The following is a 16,242-nucleotide window of genomic DNA, read 5'->3' on the forward strand; positions in this document are numbered from 1 at the left end:
CCCAACATCTGGGGGGTCCCCCCCCAACATCTAGGACCCCCCCCCAATATCTGGGTGTCCCCCCCAACACCTGGGACCCCCCCACATCTGGGTGTGGCCCCCCCCAACATCTGGGACCCCCCCACATCTGGGTGTGTCCCCCCCCAACATCTAGGACCCCCCAACATCTGGGGCAGCCCCCCAACATCTGGGACCCCCAACATCTGGGTGTGGCCCCCCCCCAACATCCGGAAGAGCCCCCCCCCCAATATCTGGGTGTCCCCCCCCCAACACCTGGGACCCCCCCCACATCTGGGGGTGTCCCCCCCCAACACCTGGGACCCCCCCATATCTGGGGGTGTCTCCCCCCAACATCCGGAAACTCCCCCCCGACATCTGGGACACTCCCCCAACATTTGGGTCCTTCCCCACATCTGGGCCCCCCCCCAATCTGGGACACACCCCCACACCCCCCCCCCCCAACATCTGGGGCACCCCCAAAACCCCCCCCCTGGGGCGGGGGGGGGGGGGACACCCCGATATCTGGGCGGTACCGATCTGGAAGTAGGAATACGCCGCCAAAGGTTCGTTGACCAATCGGTCGCGTCGAGGGTTGCGGGGTTTCAGGTGCATGATGTCGCTCTCCGCCCTCTCATAGGCCAAGGAGACCGAAGGGAACTGTGGGTAGAGGTGTCGGGGGTGGGGCACCCCGATATTTGTTGGGGGGGGGGGGTCGACACCCCAAAAATCGGGGTGGGACCCCGTCAAAAAATCCCGGCGGGATGTTGGTTCTCGGGTGAGGAACCTCAGTGGGTTCGTGGGTGGGTGGATGGATTTTTTTTTGGGGGGGGGGGCACCCCAATTTCTTACGGGGGGGGATGTTCAAGTGGGGACCCCGAAATCTCAAAGAGGGGGGACCCCAATATGTGTGGGGGGGGCCCCAAGCATCGAGGGGAAACACCTGGGTGGGTGGGTGGACTCCGACGTTTCGGTGGAACCCGAGTTCTGGGGTGAGGAAACTCGGCGACCGAAGTTGGGGGGATTTTGGGGGGGACCCCAATATCTGAGGGGGACCCCAACATCTGGGGGGGACCCCAAAATCCATGAGGAACCCCGGAATTTGGTCAAAACACCCAAATATTTGGGTGAAGATCCCCAACGTCTCCACGCAGAACCCAAGCCCTTGGGTGAGGAACCTCAACGACCCAACTTGAGCGTCTTTGGGGGGACCCCAACATCTGGGGGAAGACCCCAAAATCTGAGGGGGACCCCAACATGTGGGGGAGACCCCAAAATCCACGAGGAACCCCGGAATCTGGATGAATCACCCAAATATTTGGGTGAAGATCCCCAACGTCTCCACGCAGAACCCAAGCCCTTGGGTGAGGAACCTCAACGACCCAACTTGAGCGTCTTTGGGGGGACCCCAACATCTGGGGGGGACCCCAACATGCGGAGGGGACCCCAAAATCCATGAGGAACCCCGGAATTTGGTCAAAACACCCAAATATTGGAGTGAAGAACCCCAACGTCTCTACGCAGAACCCAAGCCCTTGGGTGAGGAACCTCAACGACCCAACTTGAGCGTCTTTGGGGGGACCCCAACATCTGGGGGGGACCCCAAAATCCATGAGGAACCCCGGAATTTGGTCAAAACACCCAAATATTTGGGTGAAGATCCCCAACGTCTCCACGCAGAACCCAAGCCCTTGGGTGAGGAACCTCAACGACCCAACTTGAGCGGCTTTGGGGGGACCCCAACATCTGGGGGGGACCCCAACATGTGGGGGGGACCCCAAAATCCATGAGGAACCCCGGAATTTGGTCAAAACACCCAAATATTTGGGTGAAGATCCCCAACGTCTCTACGCAGAACCCAAGCTCTTGGGTGAGGAACCTCAACGACCCAACTTGAGCGGCTTTGGGGGGACCCCAACATCTGGGGGAAGACCCCAAAATCTGAGGGGGACCCCAACATGTGGGGGAGACCCCAAAATCCACGAGGAACCCCGGAATCTGGATGAATCACCCAAATATTTGGGTGAAGATCCCCAACGTCTCCACGCAGAACCCAAGCCCTTGGGTGAGGAACCTCAACGACCCAACTTGAGCGTCTTTGGGGGGACCCCAACATCTGGGGGGGACCCCAACATGCGGAGGGGACCCCAAAATCCATGAGGAACCCCGGAATTTGGTCAAAACACCCAAATATTGGAGTGAAGAACCCCAACGTCTCTACAAAGAACCCAAGCCCTTGGGTGAGGAACCTCAACGACCCAACTTGAGCGTCTTTGGGGGGACCCCAACATCTGGGGGAAGACCCCAAAATCTGAGGGGGACCCCAACATCTGGGGGGGACCCCAAAATCCATGAGGAACCCCGGAATTTGGTCAAAGCACCCAAATATTTGGGTGAAGAACCCCAACGTCTCTACGCAGAACCCAAGCCCTTGGGTGAGGAACCTCAACGACCCAACTTGAGCGTCTTTGGGGGGACCCCAACATCTGGGGGGGACCCCAACATGCGGGGGGGACCCCAAAATCCATGAGGAACCCCGGAATTTGGTCAAAACACCCAAATATTGGAGTGAAGAACCCCAACGTCTCTACAAAGAACCCAATCCCTTGGGTGAGGAACCTCAACGACCCAACTTGAGCGTCTTTGGGGGGACCCCAACATCTGGGGGGGACCCCAACATCTGGGGGGGACCCCAAAATCCATGAGGAACCCCGGAATTTGGTCAAAACACCCAAATATTGGAGTGAAGAACCCCAACGTCTCTACGCAGAACCCAAGCCCTTGGGTGAGGAACCTCAACGACCCAACTTGAGCGTCTTTGGGGGGACCCCAACATCTGGGGGGGACCCCAACATGCGGAGGGGACCCCAAAATCCATGAGGAACCCCGGAATTTGGTCAAAACACCCAAATATTGGAGTGAAGAACCCCAATGTCTCTACAAAGAACCCAATCCCTTGGGTGAGGAACCTCAACGACCCAACTTGAGCGTCTTTGGGGGGGACCCCAACATCTTGGGGGGCGGGAGGGGACACCCCACCATCCGTCCACTCACGATGTCGGTGCAGAGCTCGATGAAGAGGATGGTGATACACCCCAGGGGCAGCGGGACGCTGGCCGTGATGTAGATGAGGTAAGGAGTCAACTCGGGGATGTTCTTGGTCAAGGTGTAGGCGATGGATTTCTTCAAATTGTCAAAGATCAAGCGGCCTTGGAAGAAAAAAGGGGGCGGGCCGAAAGAAAAGGTCACGTGGGTGGGGTGTGTCCCCCTTCTGTGTCACCTCCTCGGTGTCCCCCCGAGGTCACCTTGCTCCACGCCGGTGACGATGGAGGCGAAGTTGTCGTCGAGGAGGATCATGTCGGCGGCGTTCTTGGCGGCGTCGGAGCCGGCGATGCCCATGGCCACCCCGATGTCGGCCTTCTTCAGCGCGGGGGAGTCGTTCACCCCGTCCCCCGTCACCGCCACGATGGCGCCCTGGGGACAAAAGGGGACAAAAGGGGACAAAGGGGGGGGCGGAGTCAGCCATTTGGGGGACGTCCCCGTTCGCTGTCGCCGTGGCGCTTTGGAGAGGGGGGGGGGGGAGGGAAATGTCCTCCTCGGGGTGGCGACTCGGGGACGTGTCCTCGTGTGATGGCGCCGATGTGTCCTCGGGGTCCCCCAGTGTCCCCCCAGTGTCCTCCCAGTGTCCCCCAGTGTCCCCCCAATGCCCCCCAATGTCCCCAGTGTCCCCCCAATGCCCCCCCAATGTCCCCAATGTCCCCCCAGTGTCCCCCAATGTCCCCCAACATCCCCCCAATGTCCCCAGTGTCCCCCCAATGTCCCCCAACGTCCCCCAATGTCCCCAATGTCCCCCCAGTGTCCTCAATGTCCCCCAATGTCCCCCCAATGCCCCCCAATGTCCCCCCAACGTCCCCCAATGTCCCCCCAATGCCCCCCCAATGTCCCCCAATGTCCGCTCAATGTCCCCAGTGTCCCCCCAATGCCCCCCCAGTGTCCCCCCAACATCCCCCTAATGTCCCAAATGTCCCCAAAATGTCCCCAATGTCCCCCAACATCCCTCCAGTGTCCCCCAATGTCCCCCAACGTCCCTCCAGTGTCCCCCAATGTCCCCCAATGTCCCCCCAACATCCCCCTAAATGTCCCAAATGTCCCCAAGATGTCCCCCAATGCCCCCCAACATCCCCCCGACGTCCCCCCGCGCCGTCCCCAACGTCCCCACCAGGCGCTGGCAGCTCTCCACGATGACGAGTTTCTGCTGAGGCGACGTCCGAGCGAAAACCATCTCGGGGTGGGCGCGGAGGAGCCCCTCGAGGGCCGCGGGGGTCATGGCCGCCAGCTCCGCCCCCGTCACCACCCGCGCCCGCGCCTGCCTTGGGGAGGGGACGGAGCGGGGGACGATCCCTGAGCTGTTTGGGGGGACACCTCGGGGGGGGGGGGTGAGGGTGTCACCGCCGATGTCCCCACCTGGGCTCCACCCGCTCCAGGGGGAGGCGCAACCGGGCCGCCACCTCCTCGGGGGTCTCGCTGCCCTCCGAGATGATGCCGACGGCGGCCGCGATGGCCTTGGCCGTGATTGGGTGGTCGCCTGTCACCATGATCACCTTGGGGACACACACACACAAAAGGCCACGGCAGCGTGTCCCCTCGGGGCCTTGGTGTCACCTCCCACATCCCCCCGTGGCCCCTCCATGGCCTTGGTGTCCCCCCAATGTCCCCTCGTGTTGCCTCCGTGTCCTTGGTGTCCCCCCATGTCCTTGGTGTCCCCCCCGATGTCCCCCCGTGTCCCCTCGGGGCCTTGGTGTCACCTCCCACATGCCCCCGTGGCCCCTCCATGGCCTTGGTGGCCCCCCAATGTCCCCTCGTGTTGCCTCCGTGTCCTTGGTGTCCCCCCATGTCCTTGGTGTCCCCCCCGATGTCCCCCCGTGTCCCCTCGGGGCCTTGGTGTCACCTCCCACATCCCCCCGTGGCCCCTCCATGGCCTTGGTGGCCCCCCAATGTCCCCTCGTGTCCCCCCGATGCCCTTGGTGTCCCCCATGTCCTTGGTGTCCCCCCCGATGTCCCCCCGTGTCCCCTCGGGGCCTTGGTGTCACCTCCCACATCCCCCCGTGGCCCCTCCATGGCCTTGGTGGCCCCCCCGATGTCCCCCCATGTCCCCCCGATGCCCTTGGTGTCGCCTCCGTGTCCTTGGTGCCCCCCCGATGTCCCCCCGTGTCCCCCCATGGCCTTGGTGTCCCCTCCGTGTCCTTGGTGTCCCCCCATGTCCCCCCAATGCCCTTGGTGTCCCCCCCATGGCCTTGGTGTCCCCCCACATCCCCCCTGGCCTTGATGTCCCCCCCCCATGTCCCCCCATGTCGCCTCATGTCGCCCTGATGTCCTTGATGTCCCCCCGTGTCCCCCCACATTCCCCATGTCCCCCCCATGTCCTTGATGTCCCCCCGTGTCCCCCCCGTGTCCCCTCCATGTCCTTGATGTCCCCCCCCCTACATCCCTGGTGTCCCCCCATATTCCCCCATGTCCCCCCCATGTCCCCCATGTCCTTGATGTCCCCCCCCCCGTGTCCCCCCCATGTCCTTGATGTCCCCCCACATCCCCCATGTCCCCCCCCCGGTCCCCTACCCTGATCCCGGCCGTGCGACACTTGAGCACGGCCTGGGGGACGGTGGCCCTGGGGGGGTCGATCATGGCCACCAGCCCGGCGAAGCAGAGGCCCACGGCCACCTCCGGCAGCTCCTCGGGGTCCGTCCCCGCAGCCACCGTCCCCCCCGGCAGCCAGCGGGCGCAGAACCCTGGGGGGGGGACACGGGGGGGACACAGGGGGGCAAAATAGGGGACACGGGGGGGGGAAATGGAGGGACACGGGAGGGACATGGGGACACGGGGGGGACATGGAGGGACATGGAGGGACACGGGGGGGGGAAATGGAGGGACACGGGGGGGGGAAATGGAGGGACACGGGGGGGGGAAATGGGGACACGGGGGGACATGGAGGGACACGGGGGGACATGGAGGGACACGGGGGGACACGGGGGGGGACATGGGCGAGAAATGGGGACATGGGGGGACATGGAGGGAGATGGGGGGACACGGGGGGGACACAAGGGGGACATGGAGGGACATGGAGGGGACACAGGAGGGAAATGGGGACACGGGGGGACATGGGGGACACAAGAGGGACATGGGGGGGACACAGGAGGACAGAGGAGGGGACACGGGGGGACACAGGGGGGCAAATGAGGGACGGGGGGGTCATGAGGAACAAGGGGGGGACATGGGGGACACGGGGGGGACACGGGGAGAAATGAAGGACACAGGGGGACACGGGGGGGACACGGGGGGTCCATTGGGGGGACACAGGAGGGAAATGGGGACACGGGGGGACATGAGGGACACAAGAGGGACATGGGGGGGACACAGGGGGGGCAAATGAGGGACACGGGGGGGACACAAGGGGGACACGGGGGGGAAATGAGGGACAGGGGGGTCATGAGGGACACGAGGGGGACACGGGGGACACAAGGGGGACGTGAGGGGGTCACGGGGGCACATGGGGGTGAAATGGGGGACACGGGGGGGGGGTGGGTGACCCATGTCCCGTGTCCCTCCATGTCCCCATGATTCCCCCCCCCCCCCCCCCTCCTCCCCCCGGCGTCCCCCCATCATCTCCCTCCACGTCTCCGTCTCCCCTCGACGTCCCCACGGCGTCCCCCCGTCCCCACGGGTTGGGGGGGGCGGTGTGTGTGTGTGTGTGTGTCCCCCCGTCCCCCCCCCCCGGTCACCCCACTCACCCAGCACCCTCTCGCCGCGCCCCCCCAGGTCCGCGTAGGCCCCCTCGAAGGCCTCTCGCCATTGGGTGTCCAGCGCCAGCTCCTGCCCCTTCAGCAGCACCGTGCTGCACCGCTCCAGCACCCGCTCGGGGGCGCCCTTCAGCACCAGCAGCTGACGTTCGCCCGCCTCGTGCACCGACAGCTGGGGACGAAACCCCAAAAATCTGGGGGACACCCCCAAAAAAAATCTGGGTCCCCCCCTAGACCCTTCGGGTGCTTCCCGGTAGCTTGGGTGCCCTCTAGGTGCCGCGTTCCTCTTGGGTCCTTGAGTCCCTCATGGTCATCAAGGTCCTTCCTGGATATTTGGGGTCCCTCCTGGATTTCTGGGTGCCCCCCCAAAAGTCTGGGACGCCCCAAAATTGTGGGGCCCCCCAAAAAAGTCTGGGTCCCCCCCTAGACCCTTCGGGTGCTTCCCGGTAGCTTGGGTGCCCTCTAGGTGCCGCGTTCCTCTTGGGTCCTTGAGTGCCCAACGGACATCAAGGCCCTTCCTGGATATTTGGGGTCCCTCCTGGATTTCTGGGTGCCCCCCCAAAATTATGGGCCCCCAAAAAAGTCTAGGGCCCCCCAAAAAAGTCTGGGTCCCCCAAAAAAGTCTGGGTCCCCCCCTAGACCCTTCGGGTGCTTCCCGGTAGCTTGGGTGCCCTCTAGGTGCCGCGTTCCTCTTGGGTCCTTGAGTCCCTCATGGTCATCAAGGTCCTTCCTGGATATTTGGGGTCCCTCCTGGATTTCTGGGTGCCCCCCCAAAAGTCTGGGACGCCCCAAAATTGTGGGGCCCCCCAAAAAAGTCTGGGTCCCCCCCTAGACCCTTCGGGTGCTTCCCGGTAGCTTGGGTGCCGTCTAGGTGCCGCGTTCCTCTCGGGTCCTTGAGTCCCTCATGGTCATCAAGGTCCTTCCTGGATATTTGGGGGCCCTCCTGGATTTCTGGGTGCCCCCCCAAAAGTCTGGGACGCCCCAAAATTGTGGGGCCCCCCAAAAAAGTCTGGGTCCCCCCCTAGACCCTTTGGGTGCTTCCCGGTAGCTTGGGTGCCCTCTAGGTGCCGCGTTCCTCTTGGGTCCTTGAGTCCCTCATGGTCATCAAGGTCCTTCCTGGATATCTGCGGTCCCTCCTGGATTTCTGGGTGCCCCCCCAAAATTATGGGCCCCCAAAAAAGTCTGGGTCCCCCAAAAAAGTCTGGGTCCCCCCCTAGACCCTTCGGGTGCTTCCCGGTAGCTTGGGTGCCCTCTAGGTGCCGGGTTCCTCTTGGGTCCTTGAGTGCCCAACGGACATCAAGGCCCTTCCTGGATATTTGGGGTCCCTCCTGGATTTCTGGGTGCCCCCCCAAAATTATGGGCCCCCAAAAAAGTCTAGGGCCCCCCAAAAAAGTCTGGGTCCCCCAAAAAAGTCTGGGTCCCCCCCTAGACCCTTCGGGTGCTTCCCGGTAGCTTGGGTGCCCTCTAGGTGCCGCGTTCCTCTTGGGTCCTTGAGTCCCTCATGGTCATCAAGGTCCTTCCTGGATATTTGGGGTCCCTCCTGGATTTCTGGGTGCCCCCCCAAAAGTCTGGGACGCCCCAAAATTGTGGGGCCCCCCAAAAAAGTCTGGGTCCCCCCCTAGACCCTTCGGGTGCTTCCCGGTAGCTTGGGTGCCCTCTAGGTGCCGCGTTCCTCTTGGGTCCTTGAGTCCCCAACGGACATCAAGGCCCTTGCTAGACATTTGGGGTCCCTCCTGGATTTCTGGGGGCCCCCCTGGCCATGTGTGGCCCCCCCCAAAATGTTGGGGACCCCCCCCCGGTTACCCTGAGCCACCCGCATCCCCCTTGTTCCTTCCCAAAGACCAAGGAAACATCTCGGTGGCCCCCAAACTCCTGGGGGTCCCCCGACACCCCGCCCACCGATGTTTGGGGGGCCCCCCAAAAAAAAATATTTGGGGGGTCCCCCCTGTCCCCCCCAACACTTACCTGGAACTTGTTGGTGGAGTTGAAGGGCAGCTCGGCCACCTTGGGGAACCGTCCCCGCGCCTCCGCCACCGTCCCCACCGTCACCTCCGCGAACTTCAGCAGCGCCGTCTCCGAAGCGTCGCCGATCACCTCGCGCTGCGGGGGCGGAGCTTAAGTGGTGTGGGTGGGGCTAGGGGCGTGGGGACCTAGAGAATCCCTATATGCCCCTCCCAGCCCCATATAAAGCCCCTACGTGCCCCTCCCAGCCCCGTATCGTGCCCCTATGGTCACCCGACCCCTATATGGCCCTCCCACCCCCATATAAGGCCTCTATATGCCACTCCCACCCCATATAAGGACCCTACATGCCCCTCCCAGACCCGTATTGTGCCCCTATGGTCACCTGACCCCTACATGCGCCTCCCAGCCCCATATAAAGCCCTATATGCCCCTCCCACCCCATATAAGGCCCCTATTGGCCCCTCCTACCACATATAAGGCCCCTACATGCCCCTCCCAGCCCCATATCGTGCCCCTATGGTCACCTGACCCCCACATGCCCCTCCCAGCCCCATATAAAGCCCTACATGCCCCTCCCACCCCCATATAAAGCCCCTACATGCCCCTCCCACCCCATATAAGGCCCCTATTTGCCCCTCCTACCCCATATAAGGCCCCTACATGCCCCTTCCAGCCCCATATCGTGCCCCTACGGTCACCTGACCCCTATATGCCCCTCCCACCCCCATATAAGGCCCCTACATGCCCCTCCCAGCCCCATATCGTGCCCCTACGGTCACCTGACCCCTACATGCCCCTCCTAGCCCCATATAAAGCCTTATATGCTCCTCCCAACCCCATATAAGGCCCCGACATGCCCCTCCCAGCCCCATATCGTGCCCCTATGGTCACCCGACCCCTACACGCCCCTCCCAGCCCCATATAAAGCCCTACATGCCCCTCCCACCCCCATATAAAGCCCCTACATGCCCCTCCCACCCCCATATAAGGCCCCTACATGCCCCTCCCACCCCCATATAAGGCCCCTACATGCCCCTCCCACCCCCATATCGTGCCCCTACGGTCACCTGACCCCTATATGCCCCTCCCACCCCCATATAAGGCCCCTACATGCCCCTCCCAGCCCCATATCGTGCCCCTACGGTCACCTGACCCCTACATGCCCCTCCTAGCCCCATATAAAGCCTTATATGCTCCTCCCAACCCCATATAAGGCCCCGACATGCCCCTCCCAGCCCCATATCGTGCCCCTATGGTCACCTGACCCCCACATGCCCCTCCCAGCCCCATATAAAGCCCTACATGCCCCTCCCACCCCCATATAAAGCCTCTATATGCCCCTCCCACCCCCATATAAGGCCTCTATTTGCCCCTCCTACCCCATATAAGGCCCCTACATGCCCCTCCCAGCCCCATATCGTGCCCCTATGGTCACCTGACCCCCACATGCCCCTCCCAGCCCCATATAAGGCCCCTACATGCCCCTCCCAGCCCCATATCGTGCCCCTACGGTCACCTGACCCCTATATGCCCCTCCCACCCCCATATAAGGCCCCTACATGCCCCTCCCAGCCCCATATCGTGCCCCTACGGTCACCTGACCCCTACATGCCCCTCCTAGCCCCATATAAAGCCTTATATGCTCCTCCCAACCCCATATAAGGCCCCGACATGCCCCTCCCAGCCCCATATCGTGCCCCTACGGTCCCCTGACCCCTACATGCCCCTCCCAGCCCCATATCGTGCCCCTACATGCCCCTCCCAGCCCCATATAAAGCCCTACATGCCCCTCCCACCCCCATATAACGCCCCTACATGCCCCTCCCAGCCCCATATGGTGCCCCTACGGTCACCTGACCCCTACATGCCCCTCCCAGCCCCATAGAGGGGCTCCGTTCGTGCCCCACCTTGGCCACGGGGACGTTGTCCTGGCCCGGTTTGAACTGGGCCCGGTTGCAGAGGGTGACGACGCGGCTCAGCACGGTCCACGTCTCCGACGACTGGTCGAAGCTTTGACCTTGAGGGCGGGGTGAGGCGGGCGTCACCTCACCGGCGGATGGGGTGAGGGAGGAGGTGGTGGAGGGCGGGGCTAAGCCGCCTCACCCGATTGGTCCTCGGTGGTGTCGGCGGCGTGGATCTGGTTGTCGAACCACAGGTGGGCCACGGTCATGCGGTTCTGGGTGAGGGTCCCCGTCTTGTCGGAGCAGATGACCGAGGTGGAGCCCAACGTCTCCACCGCCTCCAGGTTCTTCACCACGCAGTTCTTCCTCGCCAGGCGCTTGGCCGTCAGCGAGAGGCAAACCTGGGCGGGGCGGGGCGGAAGGGTCTCAGCGCCCCGTGGAACCCTGGGAGATCTCGGCAGGGTCGCGTGAGAAACGCCTGGAGAATCTCGGAGGGGACCCTTGGGAGACGTCACGAGCTCCCCGGGAAGGGGTTTGATGGCCGTGGGATGTCGGGAACCCCTGTGGCGCCCGTCGGGGACACCTTGGGGACGCTCCTGGAGGTCACTCGGGGTCAGGAGGACCTCCAGGGGGGATGGGGATGGCCGTGGACCAGTAGGGTCAACGGGAACCCCTGTGGCACCCATGGGACCTCCTGGAGGTCACTCGGGGTCATGAGGACCTCCAGGGGGGATGGCGATGGCCGTGGGTCATCAGGAACCCGTGTGGCACCCATGGGACCCCTTGGGGACCCTCCTGGAGGTCACTCGGGGTCAGGAGGACCTCCAGGGGGGATGGGGATGGCCGTGGACCAGTAGGGTCAACGGGAACCCCTGTGGCACCCATGGGACCTCCTGGAGGTCACTCGGGGTCATGAGGACCTCCAGGGGGGATGGCGATGGCCGTGGGTCATCAGGAACCCGTGTGGCACCCATGGGACCCCTTGGGGACCCTCCTGGAGGTCACTCGGGGTCAGGAGGACCTCCAGGGGGGATGGGGATGGCCGTGGACCAGTAGGGTCAACGGGAACCCCTGTGGCACCCATGGGACCTCCTGGAGGTCACTCGGGGTCATGAGGACCTCCAGGGGGGATGGCGATGGCCGTGGGTCATCAGGAACCCGTGTGGCACCCATGGGACCCCTTGGGGACCCTCCTGGAGGTCACTCGGGGTCAGGAGGACCTCCAGGGGGGATGGGGATGGCCGTGGACCAGTAGGGTCAACGGGAACCCCTGTGGCACCCATGGGACCTCCTGGAGGTCACTCGGGGTCATGAGGACCTCCAGGGGGGATGGTGATGGCCGTGGACCAGTAGGGTCAACGGGAACCCCTGTGGCACCCATGGGTGCCCTCCATGACCCCACGATGACCCCCAAGTCCCTCGTAGCACCCATGGGTTGTGTCGCACCCACGGGCACCTCATGGCTCTTGGGTGACCCCCATGACCCCATGACACCCCCCAAGTCCCCTGTAGCACCCACGGGCACCTCATGGCTCTTGGGTGACCCCCATGACCCCATGATGCCCCCCAAATCCCCTGTAGCACCCACGGGCACCTCATGGCTCCTGGGTGCCCCCCATGACCCCACGACACGCCCCATAGCACCCACGGGCACCTCTGGGTGACCCCCATGTCCCCATGACGCCCCCCATAGCACCCACAGGCACCTCATGGCTCCTGGGTGCCCCCCATGACGCCCCCCAAGTCCCCTGTAGCACCCACGGGCACCTCATGGCTCCTGGGTGCCCCCCATGACCCCATGACGCCCCCCATAGCACCCACGGGCACCTCATGGCTCCTGGGTGCCCCCCATGACCCTATGGCGCCCCCCATAGCACCCACGGGCACCTCATGGCTCCTGGATGACCCCCATGACCCCATGATGCCCCCCAAGTCCCCTGTAGCACCCACGGGCACCTCATGGCTCCTGGATGACCCCCATGACCCCATGACGCCCCCCAAATCCCCTGTAGCACCCACGGGCACCTCATGGCTCCTGGATGACCCCCATGACCCCATGACGCCCCCCAAATCCCTTGTAGCACCCACGGGCACCTCATGGCTCCTGGATGACCCCAATTACCCCACGACGCCCCCTCCATCACCCACAAACAGCGACAAGGACCCCACCCATCACCCCACCCCCAAAAAAAAACCCAAAAAAACACCCTACCGTGACGGTGGCCAGCAACCCCTCGGGGACGTAAGCCACCACGATGGCCATGAAGAAGACCATGGCGCGGAGGAAGGGGTAACCGATGACCATGGCCACCACGAAGAAGGTGGCGCCGAAGAAGATGGCCAAGCCGGCGATGATGTCGACGAAATGTTCGATCTCGATGGCGATGGGCGTCTTCTCGTTCTCCACCCCCGAGGCCAAGCTGGCGATTCGACCAATGATGGTCCGGTCCCCCGTGTTGATCACCAAACCCATGGCCGTGCCTAGGATCCCCCCCCCCCAAATATTTCGGGGTGAGGGGAGCACCCGAGATGGATGGGTGGGGGCGCGCACCGACACGCCCCACACGGACCTTCTAGACACATGGTGGAGAAGAAGGCGATGTTGCGGGTCTCCAGGGGGGAGTCGTGGGTGCACTCGGGGGAGCGGGTCTGGGGCTCCGACTCCCCCGTCAGCGACGAGTTGTCCACCTGGAGGGAGAGTGGGGTGTCACCCGCTCAAGAGCACCCATGGGTGACCCCTTGGGGACCCTCCTGGAGGTCACTCGGGGTCATTAGGACCTCCAGGGGAGATGGTGATGGCCATGGACCAGTAGGGTCAACGGGAACCCATGTGGCACTCATGGGACCCCTTGGGGACCCTCCTGGAGGTCACTTGGGGCCATGAGGACCTCTAGGGTGGATGGTGAAGGCCATGGACCAGTAGGGTCAACGGGAACCCATGTGGCACCCATGGGACCCCTTGGGGACCCTCCTGGAGGTCACTTGGGGTCATGAGGACCTCCAGGGGAGATGGTGATGGCCATGGACCCGTAGGGTCAACGGGAACCCCTATAGCACCCATGGGACCTCCTGGAGGTCACGTGGGGTCATGAGGACCTCCAGGGGGGATGGTGATGGTTGTGGGTCATCAGGAACCCCGGTGGCACCCATGGGACCCCTTGGGGACCCTCCTGGAGGTCACTCGGGGCCATGAGGACCTCCAGGGGGGACGGCGATGGCCGTGGACCCGTAGGGTCAACGGGAACCCCTGTGGCACCCATGGGACCTCCTGGAGGTCACTCGGGGCCATGAGGACCTCCAGGGGAGATGGTGGTGGTTGTGGGTCATCAGGAACCCCGGTGGCACCCATGGGACCCCTTGGGGACCCTCCTGGAGGTCACTTGGGGCCATGAGGACCTCTAGGGTGGATGGTGAAGGCCATGGACCAGTAGGGTCATCAGGAACCCCGGTGGCACCCATGGGACCCCTTGGGGACCCTCCTGGAGGTCACTTGGGGTCATTAGGACCTCCAGGGGAGATGGTGATGGCCATGGACCAGTAGGGTCAACGGGAACCCCTATAGCACCCATGGGACCTCCTGGAGGTCACTCGGGGTCAGGAGGACCTCCAGGGGAGATGGTGGTGGTTGTGGGTCATCAGGAACCCCGGTGGCACCCATGGGACCCCTTGGGGACCCTCCTGGAGGTCACTCGGGGTCAGGAGGACCTCCAGGGGGGATGGTGGTGGTTGTGGGTCATCAGGAACCCGTGTGGCACCCATGGGTGACCCCTTGGGGACCCTCCTGGAGGTCACTCGGGGTCAGGAGGACCTCTAGGGGGGATGGCGATGGCCATGGACCCGTAGGGTCAACTGGAACCCCTGTGGCACCCATGGGTGCCCCCCCATGACCCCACGACGCCCCCCCCCCCCAAGTCGCCCGTAGCACCCGCGGGTCGTGTCGCACCCCCGGGCACACTCGTGGTGTCGCCGGTGACCCCCAGGAGGTCCCGCCCCCACCTTGCACCCCTGGGCCGAGATGATGCGGATGTCGGCGGGGACTCGGTCGCCTCCTTTGATCTCCACCAGGTCGCCCACCACCAACTCGTTGGCGTTGATCTGTAACTTGTCCCCTTCGCGGATGACGGTGGCTTGCTGGGGGAGGGGACAAAAAAAACACCCATGGGTGGGCGTGGGGGAGGGGCTTGGCCGGTCAGAGTGGGGGAGGGGGGGCCGGGGTGTCCCCTTTGACCTCACCTGAGGGACGAGGTTCTTGAAGCTGGCGATGATGTTGGTGCTCTTGAACTCCTGGTAGTAGCCGAAGCAGCCGGTAACCACGACGACGGCGATGAGGGCGATGGCGAGGTACAGCTTGGGGGGGGGGGGTGGGGGACACACGGACACAGGATCAGGCCCCCCCTGGAAGCGGGGACACCCCAAGAGCCACCCTAATCCCCTCCCCCCCCCCCCTCCCCATCACCACCGAGTTTCTGCCTCCTGAGGGGTCTCTGGCTTCCCGGTGCCCCCCGCAAGATGGCGTCGGGTGTTCTCCACCCCAAGATGGCCGACAGTGTCCCCCACACCGTGATGACCACAGATGTCCCCCCAAGATGGCTGCCGATGTCCCTCACCCTGAGATGTCCCCCCCAAGATGACCCCCGATGTCCCTCACCCCAAGATGTCTCCCCCAAGATGGCCGCCGATGCCTCCCACCCCGATATGTCCCCTCCCAAGATGGCCGCCGATGTCCCTCACCCCAAGATTTCCCCCCCATGATGCCCCCCGTTGTCCCTCACCCCATAACACCCCCCCCAAGATACCCCCCGACGTCCCTCACCCCATAACACCCCCCCAAAGATACCCCCTGACGTCCCCCTCCCCGCTATGTCCCCCCCAAGATGGCCGCCAATGTCCCTCACCCCAAGATTTCCCCCCCAAGATGGCCGCCAATGTCCCTCCCGCCGCTACATCCCCCCCAAGATGCCCCCCGACGTCCCTCACCCCATAACACCCCCCCCAAGATGCCCCCCGACGTCCCTCACCCCATAACACCCCCCCCAAGATGCCCCCCGACGTCCCTCACCCCATAACACCCCCCCCAAGATACCCCCCGACGTCCCCCTTGCCCGCTATGTCCCTCCCCCAAGATGGCCGCCGATGTCCCTCACCCCAAGATTTCCCCCCAAGATGCCCCCTGATGTCCCTCACCCCATAACACCCCCCCCAAGATACCCCCCGACGTCCCTCACCCCATAACACCCCCCCAAAGATACCCCCCGACGTCCCCCTTGCCCGCTATGTCCCTCCCCCAAGATGGCCGCCGATGTCCCTCACCCCAAGATTTCCCCCCCAAGATGGCCGCCAATGTCCCTCCCGCTGCTACGTCCCCCCCAAGATGCCCCCCGATGTCCCTCACCCCATAACACCCCCCCCAAGATACCCCCCGACGTCCCTCACCCCATAACACCCCCCCCAAGATACCCCCCGACGTCCCCCTTGCCCGCTATGTCCCTCCCCCAAGATGGCCGCCGGTGTGGCCCCGCCCCTCGGTGGCCCCGGGCGTACGTTGTCGGAGCTGCCGCGGTCGCCCTCCCCCTCCTGCACCCCGT

At 64.1% G+C, this 16,242-nt stretch overlaps 1 protein-coding gene across 1 annotated transcript in view; it reads right to left on the minus strand.

The window, feature by feature from the left end:
* LOC141972442 (potassium-transporting ATPase alpha chain 1-like) overlaps window positions 1-16,240 on the minus strand; it is a gene marked incomplete at its 5' end in the record, with an annotated part of 16,734 nt that extends 494 nt beyond the window's left edge. Inside the window, 15 exons of the mRNA XM_074930312.1 lie at window positions 534-657; window positions 3,052-3,206; window positions 3,303-3,471; window positions 4,217-4,367; window positions 4,462-4,598; window positions 5,614-5,783; window positions 6,783-6,963; window positions 8,757-8,891; window positions 10,664-10,773; window positions 10,860-11,058; window positions 12,870-13,138; window positions 13,228-13,345; window positions 14,654-14,788; window positions 14,891-15,004; window positions 16,199-16,240. Coding sequence (XP_074786413.1) covers window positions 534-657; window positions 3,052-3,206; window positions 3,303-3,471; window positions 4,217-4,367; window positions 4,462-4,598; window positions 5,614-5,783; window positions 6,783-6,963; window positions 8,757-8,891; window positions 10,664-10,773; window positions 10,860-11,058; window positions 12,870-13,138; window positions 13,228-13,345; window positions 14,654-14,788; window positions 14,891-15,004; window positions 16,199-16,240 — 2,209 coding nt within the window. The remainder of the gene's footprint in view (window positions 1-533; window positions 658-3,051; window positions 3,207-3,302; window positions 3,472-4,216; window positions 4,368-4,461; window positions 4,599-5,613; window positions 5,784-6,782; window positions 6,964-8,756; window positions 8,892-10,663; window positions 10,774-10,859; window positions 11,059-12,869; window positions 13,139-13,227; window positions 13,346-14,653; window positions 14,789-14,890; window positions 15,005-16,198) is intronic.
* Between the last annotated feature and the right edge of the window lie 2 nt (window positions 16,241-16,242).

Source organism: Athene noctua, chromosome 33 (assembly GCF_965140245.1).
Source record: "Athene noctua chromosome 33, bAthNoc1.hap1.1, whole genome shotgun sequence".
NCBI lineage: Eukaryota > Metazoa > Chordata > Aves > Strigiformes > Strigidae > Athene > Athene noctua.